The sequence below is a fragment of the Megalobrama amblycephala genome, linkage group LG13 (assembly GCF_018812025.1).
Source record: "Megalobrama amblycephala isolate DHTTF-2021 linkage group LG13, ASM1881202v1, whole genome shotgun sequence".
Lineage (NCBI taxonomy): Eukaryota > Metazoa > Chordata > Actinopteri > Cypriniformes > Xenocyprididae > Megalobrama > Megalobrama amblycephala.
In genome coordinates, this window is record NC_063056.1 from 33,246,457 (window position 1) to 33,270,284 (window position 23,828).

At 36.4% G+C, this 23,828-nt stretch overlaps 3 protein-coding genes across 7 annotated transcripts in view; all 3 read left to right on the forward strand.

Annotated features, from left to right (window-relative positions):
• dyrk1b (dual-specificity tyrosine-(Y)-phosphorylation regulated kinase 1B) overlaps window positions 1-6,352 on the forward strand; it is a 44,740-nt gene extending 38,388 nt beyond the window's left edge. For all 3 annotated transcript variants that reach the window (XM_048152668.1, XM_048152666.1, XM_048152667.1), the window contains exons 9-11: window positions 1,300-1,603; window positions 2,824-2,927; window positions 3,020-6,352. In XM_048152668.1, the coding sequence (XP_048008625.1) occupies window positions 1,300-1,603; window positions 2,824-2,927; window positions 3,020-3,772 (1,161 nt within the window). In that variant the 3' untranslated portion in view covers window positions 3,773-6,352. The remainder of the gene's footprint in view (window positions 1-1,299; window positions 1,604-2,823; window positions 2,928-3,019) is intronic.
• A 133-nt stretch (window positions 6,353-6,485) lies between these two features.
• zp3d.1 (zona pellucida glycoprotein 3d tandem duplicate 1) lies at window positions 6,486-13,967 on the forward strand. 2 transcript variants are annotated; one of them, XM_048152672.1, is made up of 9 exons: window positions 6,486-8,334; window positions 10,687-10,799; window positions 10,879-10,982; window positions 11,073-11,247; window positions 11,339-11,450; window positions 12,610-12,695; window positions 12,772-12,842; window positions 12,923-13,652; window positions 13,740-13,967. In XM_048152672.1, the coding sequence occupies exons 1-8, from the start codon at window positions 7,780-7,782 to the stop codon at window positions 13,591-13,593; spliced, it is 1,887 nt and encodes a 628-aa protein (XP_048008629.1). In that variant the 5' UTR covers window positions 6,486-7,779; the 3' UTR covers window positions 13,594-13,652; window positions 13,740-13,967. The 2 variants fall into 2 exon arrangements, with proteins under 2 accessions (XP_048008629.1, XP_048008628.1); XM_048152671.1 differs by having other exon boundaries at window positions 13,757-13,967.
• Window positions 13,968-16,772: 2,805 nt separating this feature from the next.
• On the forward strand, window positions 16,773-22,001 carry zp3d.2 (zona pellucida glycoprotein 3d tandem duplicate 2). Of its 2 annotated transcripts, XM_048154130.1 has the most exons (9): window positions 16,773-17,541; window positions 17,969-18,084; window positions 19,097-19,200; window positions 19,277-19,451; window positions 20,660-20,771; window positions 20,924-21,012; window positions 21,094-21,167; window positions 21,479-21,714; window positions 21,865-22,001. In XM_048154130.1, the coding sequence occupies exons 1-9, from the start codon at window positions 17,017-17,019 to the stop codon at window positions 21,883-21,885; spliced, it is 1,452 nt and encodes a 483-aa protein (XP_048010087.1). In that variant the 5' UTR covers window positions 16,773-17,016; the 3' UTR covers window positions 21,886-22,001. The 2 variants fall into 2 exon arrangements, with proteins under 2 accessions (XP_048010087.1, XP_048010086.1); XM_048154129.1 differs by lacking the exon at window positions 21,865-22,001 and having other exon boundaries at window positions 21,479-21,829.
• Window positions 22,002-23,828: the final 1,827 nt, after the last annotated feature.

The following is a 23,828-nucleotide window of genomic DNA, read 5'->3' on the forward strand; positions in this document are numbered from 1 at the left end:
GATTTCTTAAACTGATTAGTTTCCTATTAAAGTCAACATGAAATCAAAATTGATTTTTCAGTACACATTTGTGCTCAAACCACGAGTGCACATTATTCCAAAGAGTAAAAATGTTTCCTGATCTATTTCAGCAGTGGTTTAGGCTGCTGTTGTAGGTACTGCAGCCTTTAAAGAAATAGTTCGTTCAAAAATGAAAATTGTCATCATTTACTCACCTTCAAGTTGTTTCAAACCTGTATTAATTTCTTTCTTGTGCTGAACACAAAAGAAGATATTTTGAAGAATGTTGGTGACCAAGCAGTTTCTGGTCCCCATTGACTTCCATAATATTTTTTTCTATACTATGTAAGTCATTGGGGCCAGCAACTGTTTGGTCACCAACATTCTTCAAAATATCTTCCTTTATCTTCAACAGAAGAAAGAACTTAATGCAGGTTTAGAACAACTTGAGGTTGAGTAAATAATGACAGAAATTTTTGGGTGAACCCTTTAAATTCTTAAATTCTAGATAACACAGAGGTTTAATGCTGGTTAATGTTACTGCAAATAAACTTGCATTGACATCGGGCTCCATTTTGCTATGGAATGTTCATGAAAAGTATGAAACCTCATGTCATTTCCCAATGGATGAAAATCAAGCCCTAATAACTATTCAGTTTTGCGCAGAAGTGGGTTACAAATGGCATTTCATGTTGACTTTATAGTATTTCATTAATAATATAAGTTTATTGCCCTAAAATTAATATTTATTAGTATATAGTATTTATCTATTAATTAATCATACAGCTTGGCCAGTATAATAATACGTTAGGCCCTGTGTCCACCAAAGGGTTGTTTTTTGGGTTTTTTTCCAAGGCTAACATATTTTTTCCAATTGTTTTCAATGGGAGTGGCGGGTTTTTAAAACTGCAGAAGCGTAAAGAGGCGTTGAGCGTCTATTTCACGCTGAAGCGCTGAGCGATCTGCGTTTTTTACTGGTCGCCGAGAGTTGCTTAACCTTGGGTAAAACGCAGTGCTCATCACTGTCACTTTGTAACCAGCCGTCCAATCACAGTGGAGGAGGGGCGGGACAAATATTACACCGACCAACCACAGCCAGGCGTTTTCAGAAGAGCGCCTAGCGTTTTCAGCTGGCTAAAAATGCTTTGGTGGATACATGGTCTTAGACTGATAGTTCATCAACCTTTGTTTTTAAATGTTTAAAAGTGATGACATTTGAACTGTTATCTGCACATCACTAAATGCTACTTTTTTGTGCCTCATTCTCTTCCCTTCCTCTGTGTTGATTCGTCACTTCAGGAATATAAACCACCTGCCACGCGACGACTGCATGAGATCCTGGGGGTGGAGACGGGAGGTCCAGGGGGGAGGCGAGCTGGAGAACAGGGCCATGCGCCCTGCGACTACCTGAAGTTCAAGGACCTGATCCTGCGCATGCTGGACTACGATCCCAAGACGCGCATCACGCCCTTTTACGCGCTGCAGCACAACTTCTTTAAGAAGACGACGGATGAAGGCACCAACACCAGCAGCTCCACCTCCACCAGCCCTGCCATGGACCACAGCCACTCCACCTCCACCACTAGCTCCGTCTCCAGCTCCGGTAAGTGTGTGTTATGCCGCGGTCACACTAGATTTTGAACGTGCAAGATTTATATGGTGCCGTCTTTTTTAAAAACATAATATAACATATGTGGCAAGTAGCCATTTTTATAAGTAAATAATTAGACACAAAATATTGATTTGAATTGAAATATTTTATTAGCTCATTTAACGCAAAGCTTCTGCAAAGAAAAACAGGTCCCAGGCAGCTTTGAGCCTAGATTAGGGAACAAGACATTTAAGGGATAATGTATCAACAATATTACCATAGACCTACTATTAATACTGAAGTTTAGTTTTACAGTAAATATAGTTGATATCTGAGGCACAAGATGGCACAAGAGACATGAAAGAAGCACCGGATTCAGATTCCCAGATGAGCGGTAATTAAAGAGTTAGTTCACCCAAAAATGACATTTCTGTCATTAATTACTCACCCTCATGTCGTTCCAAAACCGTAAGACCTTCATTCATCTTCGGAACACAAATTAAGATATTTTTGATGAAATCCGAGAGTTTCTGAACCACACATGGGCACACATTTTGAGGTATTCTCCAGAAAGGTATTAAAGACATCGATAAAACAGACCATGCGACAACAGTGATTCAATCTTAATGTTATGAAGCGACTGTACTGTTAGAACCACTGTAGTCACATGGACTATTTTAACAATGTCTTTAATACCTTTGTGGACCTCAATGACGTTGCTGCCTATGTGTAGTTCAGAAACTCTCGGATTTCATCAAAAATATCTTAATTTGTGTTCCAAAGATGAACGAAGGTCTTACGGGTTTGGGACGACATAAGGGTGAGTACTTGATGACAGAAATGTCATTTTTGGGTAATCTAACAGCCTTGCTATTGACTACAGTCATTATCGGGCATTAGATGACCTTGCGACTGACCAATCAGAATCAAGCATTTCAAAGAGCTGTGTAATAAGTACAAATATGAAATCAACTCCGTTGTACTGGAATCTTGCATATTTAAAGTTTTTGTTCTTTTAATTCAGCTGAGAGGACACGGTGTGATGTATCGATCTTTTACAATATGAATTCACAACAAAATTGAAATTCACATGAGATCATGTTTCCTGTCTCCCACAAGTCAATGCAGTGAAAAGTGTAGTGTGACCGCCCTTTAAACCTGTTACTTGGGGGATAGTAAAACTAGAAAATGACTTGTTTTACACGAGCTCTTTTTCATTGCTCCCAATCCAGGTGGATCTAGCGGTTCTTCCAACGACAACCGAAATTACCGGTACAGTAACCGGTACTACAACAGTGCGGTCACTCACACAGACTACGAGATGCAGAGCCCACAAGTAAGTGATCGTTCTAGCGCACCGCACAGCTCCTCGTTAAGATGCCAAAACGACTCGTCTTGATCCCCTCTGGTCGCTTCTTCTCCCTCCAGGCTCCGTCTCAACAGCAGTTGCGCATCTGGCCAGGAGGGGACAGCAGCATGGGTCAGCTGTCCAACAGCGGCAGCGACTCCTCCTACCCGCAGCTGCTGTTGCACAAGCCTGCAGCCACGCAGCACTCGCGCCACTTCCTGGGCAACATGGGGGGCATGATGGAGCCGCACCATCCCCACCCCATCTACGGCAGCCACCACAGCAACGGCAGACAGCTCCGGCAACAGCAGCAGCAGCAGAACCAGCCGCAGGGCCAGGCCTCGCAGGGCCAGCAGGGCCCAGCGCTGATGCCCGTCTCCTCCCCGCAGATGCAGGACAGCATCGAGCTCAGCCTCACCCACCACCACCACCTGGGTCAGTCTTCCATCATGCAGCCGCCCCCGTCGAGCTTGGACTCCAGTCAGTACGGCTCCTCCAACCTCCACCTGGGCCTCTCTGCCTTTCGGACTAGGACAGTCATGGCCCCCCAGCAGCCCCCTTCCGCTTCCCAGCAACAGTTGCCCCAGGCCCCAGCCTCCCAGGACAGCATGGTCGCTGCCTCCGGTTTGGGATACATCCCTCCGTGCTACGCCGGCAGCAACAACAATAACAACCCGCCACAGGGAAGCGTCGGAGTGGGGGGAATGCTCACCGGGGGGCCCCCGCCCAGAGGAGTCGGGGGAGCTGGGGGGCGGCCGGACTCCGAGGAGTCCGCCATGATGGCAGTGTGTGGCAGCGGGAGTGGGAGCGGTCAGAGTGCAGCCAACTCTTGATAAATCTTGAACAAATTCCAAAAGCCATACGAAAATTTTAACGACAACATAACAGTGACAAAAGCGCCACACGTACACACACACACACACACACACACGACACGTAGTATACGTACGACACACACATACACGCGCGCGGCCACACGTAACAGAATCGCAGAGAAAAACTTGTGAAATATCAGACAGTTGATTTTGTTTTTTTGTTTCATTGTTTTGGTTTTGCATGGGGAGAAGGTCAAGGGAGGGATTTGAAACTATTTTTATCGTTATTTTTCTGTTTGTTTGTTTTTTCTTTAATTGAAGGAGAAGAGCAGCGAGCGAAGTAGTCGCAACGGAAGGTTTCGGAACGTTTGTTATTTGATTTTATGTGATTTCAGGACAGGTTTGCAGCGAGAGATTTTTATTTGCCGTTTTTTGAGGAGAGGAGAGATTTGTGTTGAAAAAATTGAATGTTTTTGTCAAGACGACAGCAGCGGGAGAGAGTACCTTTATGCTTTTTTTTTTAAATATTTTTTTTGTTTGTTTTTTTGTTTGTTTTTTTTTTCCTGGTTTTGCCGTAATTGTACATTTTTAATTTATTAAGAATCACTACATAAAGAGAGACGGGAGAAGGGGTTAGAAAGAGATCTAAATTGAGAGGTGGGTATTTTTGGGTTTATTTATTCAATGTTTTATTTATACAGTTCTTTTTTTGGGGCTCATCAGATGATACTTATGCATAGAAAACAACAAGCAAACAAACTGGGTTTGAGTTTTTTTTTTTTCCTTTCTTGGCTTCATTTTATTGTTTTTGGTTGCTTTTTTTCTAGTTGAGCATAACCCACACACAAACACACACACACACACACACACAGGACATACACTCACACATTTTTGTTACTTTTTTTTAATGTTTCCAGTCTTTATCTCGCTTGACACACTGGCTTATATATCTCAAACTATGAAACAAATCCTACGAATGAAATAAAGCAAATGACAGAAACTGTTTTTAGTCGCCACACAGTGAGAAACACCAACTAACAACTAGAGGAGGAGGCTGAATCATGAGCCGCTTTCACGAGGAGAGGGGGAACGTAACTCGACTTCACATAAAGGAGGAAGTGATACAGGAAAGTCTTGAAAAACATCAAAACATTTTGCCAGAAGGAAAACCAAAATGCTTCCCTGTTGTTCGTTTCAAAAAATAGTCTGCCTTCTTCTTCTTCTTCTTCTTCTTCTTCTTCTTCTTCTTCACCATCTCACTAGACTCTCTCTCTCTCTCTCTCACCCCTCTCTTACTTTGGTTTCTGTCTCTTTCTCTCTTTTTTCTAACCCTCTTTGTTTTGGACAGAAAACTATGAAAGCGTTAACACATTTGTATTAACTCTGGATATGCTAAGCCAAATCTTGCTGTAGCTCTCTCTCTCTCCTCTCTCTCTCTCTCTCTCTCTCTCTCTCTCTCTCTCTCTCTCTCTCTCGCGCTCTCTTTCTCTTTATTTTCTTGCTTACCCCATGTTTCTGTTGGAAGGAAGAGTCTGGGGCGATATTTAGCGGGAGGGCGGAATACTTCGGTATGAAGGGACACTGTCACGCCCTCCTGACTGCAGCCCCTCCCACTCTGACTTCATTTCCTGCCTCTCATTTTGCTTTCTCTTGTCTTTATTCTCCCCCTCCTCCCCTTCCTCCTTCACAACACTCTGTGAGTGCTGTTTGCCATCAAGTCAAAAAAAAAAAAGTGAACTACTTCTCTCTCGGCTGCTATCTCCACTCTCAACCATGTTCGGATTGCTGCTAAAGAAAACAGACAGATAAATAAATAAATGAATAAATAAATAAATAAATAAAAATGAGAACTTTTTAACCCTCCTGCTTCAGAAAAATGAAAAATAAACCACTGCATCTCATGTATTTATTACTATTTAACAAGGAAAAAAGAAAAAAAGAAAAATCTGTTTTCTGCTGTTTTTTTGTTTGCTTTCTTTCTTGGTACAGGTTAAAGCTTGACATTTATATTATGTAACGGAAACATGGTATTAAACAAGTGCCTCGATTTATTGGTCAGCCACTGGACGGAATTGAACAGAAGAGGATTATAGGAGTTTGATCAAGGTTTATTATATGTATAGCTAAAATTCAAGCCTCATGCAACTGTGTAGAAATCCATGACAATTCGAACATCATGTGAGAACTTCATATTGGATGCGAGCCTCATTCAGTATGACTGACCAATACCATATATTTAATTAACTGATGACATCTTCATCCATTGTAATCTGTGTACATAGCATCCATGCATCATCCAGTTAACGTTAAAGCAATGTTAGGGTGAAATGTCATTTTCGAGGTTAATTCTAATGACTGGGATTCGAACCTGCAACCTTTGAGGCATCAGGACCTGCAAACTACCTTATTCTGCTCAGATCAGTGATGATGACTGCTGTCCTTTATGTTCTTAATAACCAGTTAAAACTTGTAATTGGCCTCACTGGCTTCTTTACTTTGTCATTTTTTTCAACATCATCCATCATGAGAACATAATGTCTGAAGTATTATGATATCATCAGTTTTGGTTTCTTTATTAAAGAGAGAGTTGCCTCTGTAGGTCCTCTAATCTTGTTATGTTTAGCAAACGTTGGTCACCATATAAATGTCACACTCACCACGCACTGTCAGAAACGTGTCTGAGCACTGATACATTTTGGAAAACGCAGCTGCGGATTTGTGTGTCTGCTCGGTCGTTATTGAAGAGTATAGGAAATATGTCCATCTATAAAAGAAGGGGTTACGGGGGACAATATCCAGAACAAATTGTTGCTCTGTCACCTCTCAATAAAACCCTCACATAAACTGAAACCTCTGTTGAAGTGGAGGAGAATCTAGATTCAAACAATTCGATTTGAGTGAGAACACTAATATGTTATTAGGAAGATCATATTGGTTTGGTCTCAAGCTGGCTGATGCCATTTTTAATGTATAGTTACTGGAAGCTGTATCTAAATTTATGAAGCACTGGAATGAATTAGACTTTATATTAATAGCTCGTTTTAAGACAACTAGTCTATTATTGGATTCACATTAAGAGGTGTAAGGATAATGTGTAAGTTGGTCAAAAGGTGCTACTTAACATGGCATTCGTCTTTCTACCAAAACAATCGTTTCCACACAGTAGGAGGCCTGCAGTTATGGATTTTAAGGGCATGATCCTAACAAAACATGTAAGTTACAAACCACATATTGTGTTGAAATCTAAAAGCAAACTTTAATAGCCCTATATAACACTGAATGAACATGGGATAAATTTGAGAACACAACAAATTAGACCCAGTAGCAACTACGCATACTCGTCGAATCGATTTTAATGAATAGGTTGAACCGATTCACAAAAACTGCTATGAACGATTCTTTTGCGAATCGGACTGAATCGATCCGAGCGGTTCTCGAGTCGCCGACTCAATTGATTCAAACATGTCCAATTCATAATGACCAAAGTGTTAGGTTTATTTGTTGTTGTTTTTTGGAGAGTACCAACTGATCAGGCTAAATGTAAAATTATTCAAGGATTTAGCAAATAAAAATACAATTTTATCAAACCGCATATGAAACTTGGCTTTAATAAGTAGCTAGGGTAGAGTTGAATGGAAAATTAATAGGTACAACAGCCAAAATAAGTAAGCTAAATTAATTTCTGTACTGTTATATATACAATACTGTAATATATAATGCTAAATCATAGATACACGTATTACAATAAACATTTTTTTTTAAAATAAACCTTAATAATCAACACGTTATAAACAGCATTGTGCTTAAATAAGGCTTCAGTTTGACATTTAGAGAATATGAGACGGAATTACGTGGGGTTTTTATATATATATATAAACTGTTCAAAAGAACCGATTCTCTTGACTAAACGAGTAATTAGCCGTCTCGTGATCAATCAACAGGTGGCTGCAGGGCGCGCCTCACCTTCTTCTCTGCGGCGTTTTGTTTATTTCCTTTATGTCCACATTTAAGAGTTAATAGCTATCATGGGGCGCATAAGTTTGTGTTTTTCTTGTTATTTGTACTTGCTTGGCATAATGTACATCACCAAAGCTTACACTCATGGGACCGGGGGTCACCTAGAATATAGCAACGTCGTATCCACGGAGCAGAAAGTCCGTGCCATGCAACCCATGCCAGGCGCCGTCAGGCCGTGGACACAATACAGTGAGTTTATAAAAAATCCTCCGGTTACGCGACCATATCACGTTTTCCCGATGTTCCAGCATGTTCCAGTTCCTCTAGTTGACATGGAGATGTTTAGACCTGACTTCGAGAGACGACACTTACCAAACCTTTTGACTAGCCTTCTAGTTCCTCAAGTGAAGCCTCAGTTAAACCAAGTGTCTCCCGTGCGTAATGCTCGTGGCGTAGAGGTTTGGTGTGGTTACAGTAAGATCTCGGTGCGCATGAATAAGAAACTACTGGGCTTCAGAGTTTCACCGTCTTCATTTCACCTGGGAACATGTCCTGTCTCTCGCTCCGACAAGAACTTCTTATATTTCCATTACGACCTCAATGACTGCGATAGCTCTTTAAAGGTAAGTAGTTATCTTAAAGGTCCAGGTTTTTAAAATATAGGCAGCTATATATTTTGATGCCTATATTTATGCAGTTAAAATACATAAATATGTGGAATATACTATCAGTAAAATATTTAATTGAAAAGCTAGTATCTTTTTTTCAACACACCATGAGAGTACTGTCAGAAGCATACAACAGTCAATTGTTTAAAATGGTCCAAATATTTGTGATTAATCACAATTCCTGACTTAAATTTGTATTTGACTTATTTGTATAAACTAGAAAAAAATTCTATTAATAATCTTAAATTTGCATATGTGTTTTTTTGTTTGTTTTGAATAAGCCCATCTTATTTGATGCATCAGATTTTTGTCTCATATTATATAGGAGAATATAGAGCTTTACTCAGGAAACTAAAAAACACCTCAGTTTTATTCAGAGGCTCAAACTTGGCAAAATTATGCAATTTGTTGCAGATATTTGTATGACCAAAAAGTTAAATGAGATTCTGATAGGTTGTAATGTACTGCTAAAAAAAAGTATAAACTATCAAAACCGAAGGCATGTAGTAGAACTTTAAAATATAATTTATTTCTGTGATGCAAACTGAATTTTCAGCATCATTACTCCAGTCTTCAGTGTCACATGATCCTTCAGAAATCATTCTAATATGCTGATTTATTATCAGTGTTGGAAATTTCAGTTGTGCAGCTTAATATTTTTATAACCTGTGATACTTTAGGATTCATTAATAAATAAGTTTAAAAAAAAAGGAACAGCATTTATTTAAAATAAAAATCTTTTGTAACAATATACACTACCGTTCAAAAGTTTGGGGTCAGTAATTTTTTTTTTTCTTTCTTTTTTTGATGAAATTAATACTTTTATTCAGCAAGGATGTGTTAAATTGATAAAGTAAATACTTATATTGTTAGAAAAGTTTTCTATTTTGAATAAATGCTATTCTTTTAACTTTTTATTCATCAAGGAATTCTGAAAAAAGTATCACAGGTTCCAAAAAATATTAAGCAGCACAACTGTTTCCACATTGATGATAACTGTGTATCAAATCATCATATTACAATGATTTCTAAAGGATCATGTGACACTGAAGACTGGAGTAATAATGTTGAAAATTCAGCTTTGCATCATAGAAATAAATTACATTTTAAAGTTTATTAAAATAGTAATGTAATGTTTTCAAACTTTTGACTGGTACTACATATATATATATATATATATATATATATATATATATATATATATATATATATATATATATATATATATATATATATATATATATATATATATATATATATATATATATATATACATACAGTACAGTCCAAAAGTTTGGAACCACTAAGATTTTTAATGTTTTTAAAAGACGTTTCGTCTGCTCACCAAGGCTACATTTATTTAATTAAAAATACAGTAAAAAACAGTAATATTGTGAAATATTATTACAATTTAAATTAACTGTTTTCTATTTGAATATATTTCACAAAGTAATTTATTCCTGTGATGCAAAGTTGAATTTTCAGCATCATTACTCCAGTCTTCAGTGTCACATGATCCTTCAGAAATCATTCTAATATGCTGATCTGCTGCTCAAGAAACATTTAATGTGTACAATTGTACAAAATATTTGTGTACAATATTTTTTTTCAGGATTATTTGATGAATAGAAAGTTCAAAAGAACAGTGTTTATCTGAAATCTAATCTTTTGTAACATTATAAATGTCTTTACTGCCACTTTTGATTGATTTAATGCATCCTTGCTGAATAAAAGTATTCATTTCTTTAATTTCTTTTCAAAAAAAAAAAATAAAAATTCTTACTGACCCCAAACTTTTGAACGGTAGTGTATAATGCTACAGAAGCTTTGTATTTCAGATAAATGCTGTTCTTTTGAACTTTCTATTCATCAAGGAATCCTGAAAAAAAAAGTACACAACTGTTTTCAACATTGAAAATAATCATAAATGTTTATTGAGCAGCAAATCAGCATATTAGAATGATTTCTGAAGGATCATGTGACACTGAAGACTGGAGTAACGATGCTGAAAATTCAGCTTTGCATCACAGGAATAAATTACTTTGTCAAATATATTTAAATAGTACACAGTTATTTTAAATTGTAATAATATTTCACAATATTACTGTTTTTTTACTGTATTTTTAATTAAATAAATGTAGCCTTGGTGAGCAGACGAAACTTCTTTTAAAAACATTAAAAATCTTAGTGGTTTCAAACTTTTGGACTGTACTGTATATATATATTGTCAAATTTGATTTCATGGTGACTTTAATGTGCTTATCTTGATTTTACCTATACCATATAACAATGTTTGATCCTCCTCAGATGAAGAGAGGCCAGATCGTGTATTCTAACACGGTGCACTACACACCAGAGACTCAAGGGCCAGTCATCCGGGCGATGCCCCTTACGTTAAACATCCAGTGCCTATACAATAGGTAAACTACGAAACTGAAGAGGTTTCTGGTCTTTAAAATGAAATGCACCTCATCTGTTTTATTTTTTCCATTTTTTTAGATTTCATTATTCATACAAAATAGGCTTCCAGCCTGTGGTGAGGGAGCACATGTTTCACAAGATTTTTGAGCGCAGTGCCAAGTTTAGTATTTCTGTGTGTAATGGTAAGCTTTTCCTCCTGTATAATTTCCTGTTTTGTCTGACCTCTTAATGATGTTGGTGCCCATCAGTCTATTAAACTGTGTGACATCTAGAACGCTGGGAAAGACTTGAGGAAAATGGAAGTTTTGTCCTTGGGAAGCCCATGTATTTTGAAGTCAGTGCTGCTCATACTTCTATGGACGAAAGGATTTTTGTTGACTCCTGCTATGCAACAGCATCCAAAAACCCAAAGTCCACTCCACAACACAATGTTATTAGTAATTTTGGGTAAGTTGTTTGGTACACTTTGCTTTTATGTAACTTAAAGACACATTTAGAGTGAAGAAAGAAATTAATAAACACCAAACTGCAATTTCAGGTGTATGGAGGACAGCAGAATTCAAGGAAGTCTCTCTCGCTTTCTCCAAAGACAGTCAAAGATTATAAGGTTTTCAGTTGATGCCTTTTTACTCCCCCAAGTTACTGGCACGGTAATGTTTTCTTTCTTAAAGGGTTAGTTCATCCAAAAATTAAAATTCTGTCATTATTACTCACCTTCGTGTCGTTCCACACCCGTAAGACCTTCGTTCGTTTTTCCGTTCGTAAAACAGTTCATGTGAGTACAGAGGTTCAACCTTAATGTTATGAAGCGACAAAAATACTTTTTGTACACCAAAAATAACCACTTTATTCAAAAATATCTAGTGATGGGCGGTTTTAAAACACTGCTTCATGAAGCTTCGAAGCTTTACGAATCTTTTGTTTAGAATCAGTGGTTCGGAGCGCCAAAGTCACGTGATTTCCGTAAACTAGGCTTTGTTATGTCATAAATGTTTCGAAATTTCAATGGTTCACATGACTTTGGCAGTTTGATACATGCTCCAAACCACTGATTCGAAACAAAAGATTCATAAAGAGCACAAAAAGTATTCTCGTCACTTCATAACATTAAGGTTGAACCACTGTAGTCACATGAACTGTTAAATATGTCGTTAGCAGCTTTCTGGGCATCTGAAACTGTTGTTTTGCTGGCAATGGAGGCCTCACTAAGCTATTGGATTTTTAATTTTTAATTTTTGGGTGAACTAACCCTTTAAATGGGTCATATATAGGAGAGACCGGGGCTAGTTGTCACACTTTAAATCCAGTGATTATTTGTAGGGTTTTGAAATTCAGTTTATTAGTTGCACACCCTGAAATCTTGACTGCAAATAACTTGTGAAATATTAAACATTTGGATGGAATATTGAACATTTCAGTTGTTATTTCCTGGGGGAAAAAAAGTTTTCAAATTTTCCATTTTTCAAATTTTTCAAATATTCTGAAAATTTCCAGAATATTTGTCTAAAATAAAAAGCCATCTTCTATAACATATCAGGCTATTTGATGGACTTTTCAGCAAAATGTAAACCCTAAACGCATGAAAACAAATCTAATTTCAATTTGTTATTGCTGAAATATAAGAAACTGCAAAAATGGAAAAGTTAATAAAATTATAAAACCTATGAATTGGCTGAGAGATTTTTTTTATTGTATAGAAATTACAATATAAGACGCATGTGAAAACTTGCCCCTGTCTGATATGTATGTTCATAATTTTTTTTAATATATGAATGTATGTGTTGATTGCATTTTTCCTCATTTTTACAGCCCTTTTACCTGCATTGCACATTATCGGTTCACAATGCCACAAGTGCCACAGCAAAGTCGTGTACTTATAACAATGCAGAGAGAAGGTAAATAATTGTATTTCACATATGTGCAACATACTGTGTTAATGCAGAGAAGTTCAATCTTGTCCTGTCCCAATAGGTGGGACGAACTCTTTGCTGATCCATCCGTTTGTGCTTGTTGTGATTCGACATGTGAAATTGGAGAAACTTGTAAGTAGAAAGCATCAGAGACTATCATTACTTCAAATAAAAATGTTCTATACCTTAATGTTTTATTGATTTTGTAACAGCTTATTTGCCTCAAATGACACAATCTGTGATAACAAGTCTACCCTGGATTTTGGACAAGAACGAACAATCGATAGTCAAGACTGAGGAAGGATTGGTCAGTGTTCAGGAGGACACAGAGGAGGTGAAGTTCAATAGCGCAGAAGGAATCGGTGAAGAGGAAGAAGATGATGGTTACCCTGTGGAGATTGTGACTGATACTGAAAAACAAATGGAAGCAAAAGAGGAAAATAAAAAGTTGCCCATGAAAGACTTAGATGAGGATGTAGAAGTAATTGTTGGGACAGAGGAAACAACTGCTACAGAGTTAAAGGATGAGGAGGGTGATCGTTCTGGAAAAGTAATGTCTGATGGGGAACAGATGGATAGAGTTGTAGAGTTCAAGGAGGATTCTGGGAGACTCAAGAACACAAGTAGAATTGAACAGCCCAAAGTTCAGTTGATAGAAGAGCTTTCGGAAGATGTTAATGATGACAAAGGGTCCAGAAAGAGTGGACAAAATGAACTGATTTACAAGACCAAAGAAGAACTTTCCAAAGATGAAATACAGCCTGAAGGTTTGGAGAAGAACAAGCATGTACAAAGCACAGTACCCTCACACATGGTGATAGATGAAGAGATATTTTTAAATGGCAAACAAGAACCAATTGAGTGGAATAAAGGTGAACATTAACTAACCCAGTGAGCGAGAAATGGGGGGCTGACATTTGAGATCGTTCCAGGGTCTCAGAGGTATGACGGTTTAATTCATTTATTCTGAATTTAGCTGCATTTTATAAGAGATCCTTTATATTTTTTAAGCATTTTTTTGTTTTTTAGCATTTTTTCTGTTTTAGGAACCCTGATGGACCTTTTTTGGAGTTGCATCTCTGGGGCAAAAGATGTCGGCATACTTAAAGTCAGTGTTTGGTCATGGATTCAACTGAATTCAGAAATGTGCAATGCATAATATAATGACATCCAGCTATTATTCATGCATATGGAATTCTTCAGTAATGACATCCACTGTATTGTCATCAGAATATTAAAACAATTTTGACTGATCATTAGTTTTCTTTCTCTGATCATATGTCCTGTGACCTTTTTGATGCCTCTTATTAAATTAACAATTTATTCTTCATATTTTCAGGTCATATGTTATGCTAAAGATGCATAAAGAAAATTAAGCTGATTTTTATGACCATAAAGCTTTAGTAATTTGAATTTGAATCTGATTTTATAATTAATAATTAGAACTCTGAAAAGCCAATTGAAAGATAAACAAAACTCTGAACTCTATACAGCACAGTACAGTAATGAGATTTTTGCAAAATTCAAAATGCAAAAAAACAAAAACCATGCCTAAATCATAAGCAACACTACTTTAATTATGGAATTAAGCTAAAGAGTTCTTAGGATGAATTATGCAAATGTATCATATAAATAAAGTAAAAATTAGCTGAGAAAATGTATTAAGTTCCATGCCATTGTCAACAAGGCAGCAGCATCTGAAGAGTTTTGGAGCTGTTTTATATGATTCATTTGATATTATTCCTGGTGATGTCAGTTGTAACTTGAGGGCTGTCATTGTCACTTTCCTGATGATCCTCCACCTAAACATGTTACAACAGGAATAAACCCTCTAGAAAATAAGAGATTAGAGATTTTATAACTGATTATCATCTCAATTAATTTTGTGAACAATAGACATGTATCTAAGAATAAAGAACAGTAACAGATTTTGGAAATCTATACTCTCAGATTTGATGACCATGCTGTATGTCTGTAGCTAGTCACATCAGACCAAAATGCTTTCTGGATTATGAAACAAAGGATATTAGACATTACCAGAGTGGATTTGGTTAACGTTATTATACTGCCTTGTCAGATTCAGTGACCATATTTCGGTATAACTCTGCTGTCGATTTATGTGACCTGCCTGCTGTATGTATGTTGCTATTCACATCAGGGCAATCAGTCCAAAAATGCTTTCTAAAACACAGAAAAAGGACGTTTAGACATCACCAAAGTGAATTTGAGCATAACGGTCTGTCCAAAATAATATTAAGAATGTAAATTAGCAATGAAAACAATATTATTAATAATATATTAATTAGAGTATTGTATTGGATGTAGGCCTATAAATAACACTCAGAAAACAAAAACCAAAAAAATATTGTGTGTGTGTGTATATATATATATACAGTAGTCCAAAAGTTTGGAACCACTAAGATTTTTAATGTTTTTAAAAGAAGTTTCGTCTGCTCACCAAGGCTACATTTATTTAATTAAAAATACATTAAAAAATTGTGAAATATTATTACAATTTAAAATAACTGTGTACTATTTAAATATATTTGACAAAGTAATTTATTCCTGTGATGCAAAGCTGAATTTTCAGCATCGTTACTCCAGTCTTCAGAGTCACATGATCCTTCAGAAATCATTCTAATATGCTGATTTGCTGCTCAATAAACATTTATGATTATTTTCAATGTTGAAAACAGTTGTGTACTTTTTTTTTTCAGGATTCCTTGATGAATAGAAAGTTCAAAAGAACAGCATTTATCTGAAATACAAAGCTTCTGTAGCATTATACACTACCGTTCAAAAGTTTGGGGTCAGTAAGAATTTTTATTTTTATTTTTTTGAAAAGAAATTAAAGAAATGAATACTTTTATTCAGCAAGGATGCATTAAATCAATCAAAAGTGGCAGTAAAGACATTTATAATGTTACAAAAGATTAGATTTCAGATAAACACTGTTCTTTTGAACTTTCTATTCATCAAATAATCCTGAAAAAAAATATTGTACACAAATATTTTGTACAATTGTACACATTAAATGTTTCTTGAGCAGCAGATCAGCATATTAGAATGATTTCTGAAGGATCATGTGACACTGAAGACTGGAGTAATGATGCTGAAAATTCAGCTTTGCCATCACAGGAATAAATTACTTTGTGAAATATATTCAAATAGAAAACAGTTATTTTAAATTGTAATAATATTTCACAATATTACTGTTTTTTACTGTATTTTTAATTAAATAAATGTAGCCTTGGTGAACAGACGAAACTTCTTTTAAAAACATTAAAAATCTTAGTGGTTCCAAACTTTTGGACTGTACTGTATATGTGTATATATATATATATATATATATATATATATATATATATATATATATATATATATATATATACACACACACATTTTCAAGTAACAACAATTAACATTCAATCCAACAACATATATTGATAGTTGAATTTAACAATTAAAAGAACAAATGACTTGGTACGAGGGACATAGAGTATTGACAAAGTAAACAGATAATACATAAAATAATAAAAAAAAATAATTTTCACAAAAAAAAAAAATGATTTTCGTTATGACTCAGGTGTGGGATAGAAAGATCTCATCTAAACATTGTATCTCTATTCACAGGTGACTTCATAATCTTATTTAATATCTGGAATGTTTTAATTGTTTTTTGTTTCTTTTAAATTTACATCTGCAAAACTTTTTAGTTCAGAGTAAAATACAATGAAATTTGGTTTCGAAGCTGTAAATTTAGACTTGTGGATATGGCCTTTTCCAAGCATGCAGAGGATTTTGACTGCATTATCTAAAGGATCAGAACCAGTGTTAGAAAGCAGAAATAAGACCATTTCTTCTGTAATATCAAAAAAGGCATTAAAGGATGTAAAAATCAAAACTGAAATCTCTGTCCAAAATGATATTGTGATGGGACATCTGAAAAACAAATGAAGCACAGATTCATTTTCAGATCCACAAAAAGAACATTCTGGTTGAACTTAGATAAAAAACAACTTACTGGGGTAAAAATTGTGAAGGATTTTAAAGTAAATTTCTCAACAACAACAACAACAACAACAACAAAAAAAAAATAATAATAACAACCTGGATGTGAGGAATCACGTGATGACGTAAAAGAAACGCTGAATCTGTTCTGAGACCTGCTCGAAAGAATCGGTTCCTGGAAATGAATCTAACCTTTATCAACAGTGCTTGAAGACGACAGGTGCTTTAATTACCCGGTCTCGGTCGTGTGAAATATGTCAATGTTACCAACACTGTTTCAGTGATTATTACTTCGATGCTATTTAGAGATATGAAGCTTTATTTTCCAGTAATATATGCTTTAGTGGTCTTTTTCTCCACATATGCGTACGCGTTACGAGCTGCGCCAAAGCACGCGAGAAATTTGAAGTCTGAGTCAGAACTGGACATAAGATTTGAAGAAGATTTTGACGGATCTGCTGTCAATCTTAGCTCGCCGTATTTGAAACTTCCCATTTTCCAGCATTCTAGAATCCCACTTCTGGAGAAAGAGCAGTTCGCTCCAATGCGGGGATCAGGCCGTGAACAACTGCCAGAAATGACGAGAAACGTCCTCATCCCGCACGCCACAGTGCGTGCGAGCTCCCGCCGCCGCGGTCGATCTAAAGCAGTAGATGTTGTTTGTCAAATGAAGAAAATGATCGTTAGAGTTAACAAACAAATTTTAGGACTCGATGGCTTGCAGTCCGAGTTAAAACTGGGAACATGTGACATCAGCAAGACTACAAAGCACTATCATGTGTTTATTTACGACATGGATCAGTGTGCCAGTAAGAGACAGGTGTGCTTAGCTAGTATTTTTTTCTTCTTCTTCGTTTCATTTCTTTATTTGCATATGTTTCTCCATAATTAAGGGGCTAAGTGTGTAGTATGTCCGTGTTGCTTATTATATTTTATGTGTATTAGGCCTACATTTTAATTTAACAACTTAACAATAAGGCTTTTGCAAACATTCTGTAATAATAAATCATGGAGAATTAAAAATATCGCAAAAAGAAAAAAAAATTATATATATATATATATATATATATATATATATATATATATATATATATATATATATATATATATATATATATTATAGGGGAAAAAAGAGAAACACTCATGATAGCACTAAGGCACTGAAAAAAAATCACAACATAGTTGAACTCATTCAACTCAGGGCATCCATATTTGCATTGAAATTATCTTTCTCTTTTTGAATACAGTTAATAAACAATAGAGTAACATATTCCAACATACTACACTACTCTCCAGTGATGGACCATGGGCCAATCCGCCGTGTCATGCCTTTCTCACTCCCTGTTGAGTGTCACTTTAACCGGTAAATCTCTGTCCTTAGTTCCACCACATATGTGTTGATTGTAAATATGTTCCACCTAAACTTGCAGTACATTTCTGTCTATTTTATGCATTTATTAAAGGATTAGTTCACTTTCAAATTAAAATTTCCTGATAATTTACTCACCCCCATGTTATTCAAGATGTTCATGTCTTTCTTTCTTCAGTCGAAAAGAAATTAAGGTTTTTGATGAAAACATTCCAGGATTTTTCTCCATATAGTGGACTTCAGTGGAGCCCAAATGGTTGAAGGTCCAAATTGCAGTTTTAGTGTAGCTTCAAAATTTTCTACACAATCCCAGATGCGGAATAAGAGTCTTATCTAGAGAAACCATTGCTCATTTTCTAAAAAAAAAAAAAAAAACATATATATATATATATATATATATATATATATATATATATAAAGTTTTAACCATAAATGCTCATCTTGAACTAGCTCTCTTCTTCTCTATTTGAATTCCAGCAGTGTAGATACTGCTAAGTGTATTACTGCCCTCCACAGGTCAAAGAATGAACTAATTGTTATATACTTGCTCTAGCATATTGTATATGACAATTTAGTTCAATATTTGACCTGACGAGGGCAGTAATACACTTAGCAGTGTCTACACTGCCGGAATTCAAATAGAGAAGAAGAAGAGAGCTATTTCGAGATGAGCATTTATGGTTAAAATGTATACAATTTTTATTTTTATTTTTTTTTTTAGAAAATGAGCGATGGTTTCTCTAGATACCCTTATTCCTCGTCTGGGATCGCTGTAAACTGTAATTTTGACCTTCAACCGTTTGGAGGCCATTGAAGTCCACTATATGGAGAAAAATCCTGGAATGTTTTCATCAAAAAACTTAATTTCTTTTCAACTGAAGAAAGACATGAACATCTTGGATGACATGTAAATTATCAGGAAATTTTAATTTGAAAGTGAACTAATCCTTTAATCTCTGATTTACTTTTTTAACAAGCAAACACCCATGATTTTTTTTTTTTCTAGATATCATTACTCATACAAAATTGGTTACATACCACAAGTCAGACTTCAGAACCACTTCAAGCCCCTGAGAACAGTGGACAGCATTGTACTTACCCCCCGTGACGGTAAATAAGGTTTGACTAGTGAAATTAGTACTCCATTCTGTTTCAGTCAATGAATCATCACCTCTCTGTCTTTTAGAGCTGTGGCGAAGATTATCCCCCACAGAAGAGTACACCATTGGTCACCCCATGTACTTTCAGGCAGATGGACCCCCTCTTGCTGAGGACGAGAGGCTGTTTGTGGATTCCTGCTATGTGACTATCAGCAGGTCTCATTTGTCCATGCCACGATTCACAGTCATTGAAAACCACGGGTAACACTTTGTTCATTTAACTCTAAAAAGTCTACTGTATAATATTTGAAACTAAATTTTGAAGGCCTCTAAATTTTCAACATGATCATTTGCTGTACACATTCTACTACACGCCTGTGACGTTGTCTGATTTATAGTTTATACTTTTTTAGCAAGCAAAACGTCTTTTAGTATAATTCTAAAAAGTCCCCCTTCAGGTTGTGGTATGTGCCTTTTTTTTCTGTGTAATCATTTGATTTTTATAAAGTAAACAAGAATACATTTTATATTGTAAGTTATATTTTAAGAAACACCTAGGGCTGTTCAACGATAATCGTGATTATCGTGTGCATAATAAGAGTCTTTGTTTACGTAAAATATGCATGTTTGTTTTGTGTATAATTATTATGTATATATAAACAAACATACATTCATTTATATATATATATATATATATATATATATATAAAATAAAATATATTATATATATTTTTTTATATTATATAAATGTAATTTTTTTTATAGAAATATTACATATTTTTCTTAAATATATAAATGATTGATATTTATATATACATAATAATTATACACAAAACAAACATGCATATATATAATGTGTATATAGATGCATGCATATATTTGTTTTTAAGAATAATTGTGTTAAAATGTGTCATACAGGCTTTTGAGGAACAAATTTGTGCATCTCTCAAACATCATTGTATTGTTGTATTGCATTGCTTTATATGTTTTGCCTTACACACTTAAAAACTACAGAGGTTTGGTCATAAAACTAAGCATTTAAATTTCACCTGAGGCATATTATTAGGAGATATATATATATATAATAAGCATTTTATGTAAGTAGTCTGGTAAACTGTTATAAAGATTTCAGTTTACAAGCTATCAAAATGTAATTTTACTTTTTGGCCATGTAAATCTCAGCAACTGCATCAAATTGCAGATTTTTGCTCAGTTTAGTCCTCTGGATAAAATTGAGATGTTTTATTTTTCCTCCTCGAATAGGAGCTCCACATTCTCCTATATCATTCTGTATGAGCCGTAAAAGCCTGATGTATCAAATATGATACGCCATAACACGTTTGGCAACCTTTTTTTTTTTTCTTTTTATATTTTAAAATGTTTCCATTTTGTGAAGCTGTTATTACATATGCCAGACTTTACAGGGTTAGGGGAATTGAAGACAAAATTTATGTGCTTTTTTGTTTCAGGTGCATGATTGATAGCATGAGCAGTAAGTGGTCCAGATTCATTCAAAGTGAACAAAGGAATGTTGTGCGGTTCTCATTGGATGCATTTCTATTCCACGGAATCTTGGGAAAGGTAAAATGAGCCAAAATGATATGCTGATGTCATACAATTTCAGAAAAAATGTTGAACAAGAGGGTCAGGCTTTAGATTTTTTTCTTTCTTTTTTTTTATCAGAATAACAGTTGAGTCCCTTTATTGAGGTTGTCTGTTCTTTTTATTCTCAGCATCTTTACATGCATTGTGATATGTCTGTCGGAAGCTTAAATCCAACGGCAAGTGCAAAGTCCTGCACTTACAACCAGACAACAAAACGGTATACTGAGTTTTGGTTGTTTTGTGAGTTTGTGATCATTCAAAACTGAATTACTACTAATTCTGATAATTTCTTGTTCAGATGGGAAGAATTATACAGTTCAAATGCTGTGTGCCTCTGCTGCGACTCCACGTGTCTGTCTTCTGACCTGTCTGGTGAGAAACCTCTTAGTATTTTTAACAGTCAGTTGGTTTTTATGAAGTACGTTGTTGGTATATAGATCTTTTCATAGCATTGCATTGATCAGAGGTCTCCAAACACAATCCTGGAGGGCCACTGTCCTGCAGAGTTCAGCTCCAACCCCAATTAAATACACCTGAACCAGCTAATGTTGAGACAAGCTGGAGCTAAACTCTGCAGGACAGTGACCCAGGACTGAGTTTATAATATTGCATCATGCGACATTGCAACATCATGGAAGTAATACGATTTTACAACAAGCCCTTTTTCATGAATCCATGTACAGTGTCCAGTAAGGTCATCACCAGTGAGCCCTGGATCATGGAGTCTGATTTGAACATATTCGAGGAAGAGCAAACAACTTCATTCCTGCCAGCGGATGTGGGAACAGGCTTTGTTCAAGTAATAACCCCACCAATAACCACACCTGCAGAGATTGGACCACATCATTTTGTGCCAGGCTCAGCTGTGGTGGTGGAGGAAGAAGACAAAATTGTGGAGCCACACAGGACATCTGAGGAGGTATTTGAGGATGTATTTGGAATGGTTTAAACAAAGAGGACTTCATAAAGACATTTTGATTTAGAATTTCCACAGCTTAATTACACTTGAAATGTTAATAAATACATGACACGCACTTTTGAAACTTGCATTTTTTGTATCCTCTTCTAGCTTTTTATAGTGTCATTTTAGGCAACTATAACGAGGTTCACATTCAGGGACGAAGGACGCGGGAACCGGCGAATGTTCTGCATAATTTTAATGATAAAATAAACACAAATCACAGACGACTGCTGCTTAAACTAAATCACAACAACAACATAAAGTCCCAGGCCTGGTCCTCTCTCGTCCTTCACTGTCGTCACTCCCCATTTTATCCTTCAGGAGATTTTCCGTGAGACTCAAGACCAGTGTGGCGCACCCGCCTCACTCTATTCCTACGGCTCTTGGCCCTGCCCTGCTTGCCACAGTAACGTATCAAAATACCATCCACCTATTTTTATGCACATTTTGGGATATTGCAAAAAAAATGCTGGATGGAAACGCCAATATGTGCATAAATTCGTTCTCAATGCACAACAAAATCTCACGTAACTTTGCCTCAGTAGTGGATGTGATTGGATAACTGGACTAGCCAGCAGACCAATCTCATTTCACAGCGTCTCAAATGTTGGTTAGGTCATTCTGAAATGCCTGAGCCAAAGTCTGTCATCAAAATGATTTGATTTAATTCCCTCCCAGAAGCATCTTACATGATTATATTCCTCAAACACCAGGCATCTGAACACAAGATAACACAACGGTGTTTATTGCGTATCATCTGTGCACTCTGATTCGCAGGTCATTTATAATGTATGCAAAAAAAATAAAGTGGCTTTCCCAATTGCAGCATCTTCCATTTTTATTACAGATATTTTGCGCCAATTTCCCAGGACGTGAAGTGTGAAGTGTTTTCAAATCACTGAATTCAGGTGTTCCAATCACTTCCATGGCCACAGGTGTATAAAATCAAGCACCTAGACATGCAAACTGCTTCTACAAACATTTGTGAATGAATGGGTCGCACAATGCACAGAAGTCGCCAACTTTCTGCAGAGTCAATAGCTACAGACCTCCAAACTTCATGTGGCCTTGAGATTAGCTCAAGAACAGTGCATAGAGAGCTTCATGGAATAGGTTTCCATGGCCGAGCAGCTGCATCCAAGCCATACCAAGTGCAATGCAAAGCGTCGGATGCAGTGGTGTAAAGCACGCCGCCACTGGACTCTAGAGCAGTGGAGACGTGTTCTCTGGAGTGACGAATCACGCTTCTCTGTCTGGCAATCCGATGAACGAGTCTGGGTTTGGCTGTTGCCAGGAGAACAGTACTTGCCTGACTGCATTGTGCCGAGTGTAAAGTTTGGTGGAGGGGGATTATGGTGTGGGGTTGTTTTTCAGGGGTTGAGCTTGGCCCCTTAGTTCCAGTGAAAGGAACTCTTAATGCTTCAGCATACCAAGACATTTTGCACAATTTCATGCTCCCAACTTTGTGGGAACAGTTTGGGGATGGCCCCTTCCTGTTCCAACATGACTGCGCACCAGCGCACAAAGCAAGGTACATAAAGACACGGATGAGCGAGTTTGGTGTGGAGGAACTTGACTGGCCTGCACCTGATAGAACACCTTTGGGATGATTTAGAGCGGAGACTGCGAGCCAACATCACTGCCTGACCTCACAAATGCGCTTCTAGAAGAATGGTCAAAAATTCCCATTGACACACTCCTAAATCTTGTGGAAAGCCTTCCCAGAAGAGTTGAGGCTGTTACTGCTGTAGAGGGTGGGCCAACTCCATATTAAACCCTACGGATTAAGAATGGGATGTCATTAAAGTTCATGTGCACATAAAGGCAGGCGTCCCAAATCTTTTGGCAATATAGTGTAGCTACTGAAATATGGTGTGAGATGGTAATTGTGCCTTGAAGTTGCTAAAAATGTGTTTGATCAGCACCAATGCACGCAAAAACTACACTGTAGACTGTGACATTTCTTTTCTTTTTTTAAATGTCTAGACTAAAACACTTCCTGCTGCATTTAACATAAACAGGGCAGGGTGAGCCCATGAGTTCCTGCTGCTTGCTACAAATTCTTATTCCAT

Excerpts from the sequence above, each read along its gene's own strand:
- zp3d.1 (XM_048152672.1), top strand. The coding sequence starts at position 7,780 with ATGGGGCGCATAAGTTTGTGTTTTTCTTGTTATTTGTACTTGCTTGGC. Across the intron at positions 11,451-12,609 it reads TCCCCCAAGTTACTGGCACG|CCCTTTTACCTGCATTGCAC; the intron begins GTAATGTTTTCT and ends TCATTTTTACAG. Across the intron at positions 12,843-12,922 it reads ATGTGAAATTGGAGAAACTT|CTTATTTGCCTCAAATGACA; the intron begins GTAAGTAGAAAG and ends ATTTTGTAACAG.
- zp3d.2 (XM_048154129.1), top strand. The coding sequence starts at position 17,017 with ATGCTATTTAGAGATATGAAGCTTTATTTTCCAGTAATATATGCTTTA. Across the intron at positions 19,201-19,276 it reads TGTACTTACCCCCCGTGACG|AGCTGTGGCGAAGATTATCC; the intron begins GTAAATAAGGTT and ends TCTGTCTTTTAG. Across the intron at positions 21,168-21,478 it reads TCTGTCTTCTGACCTGTCTG|TGTCCAGTAAGGTCATCACC; the intron begins GTGAGAAACCTC and ends ATCCATGTACAG.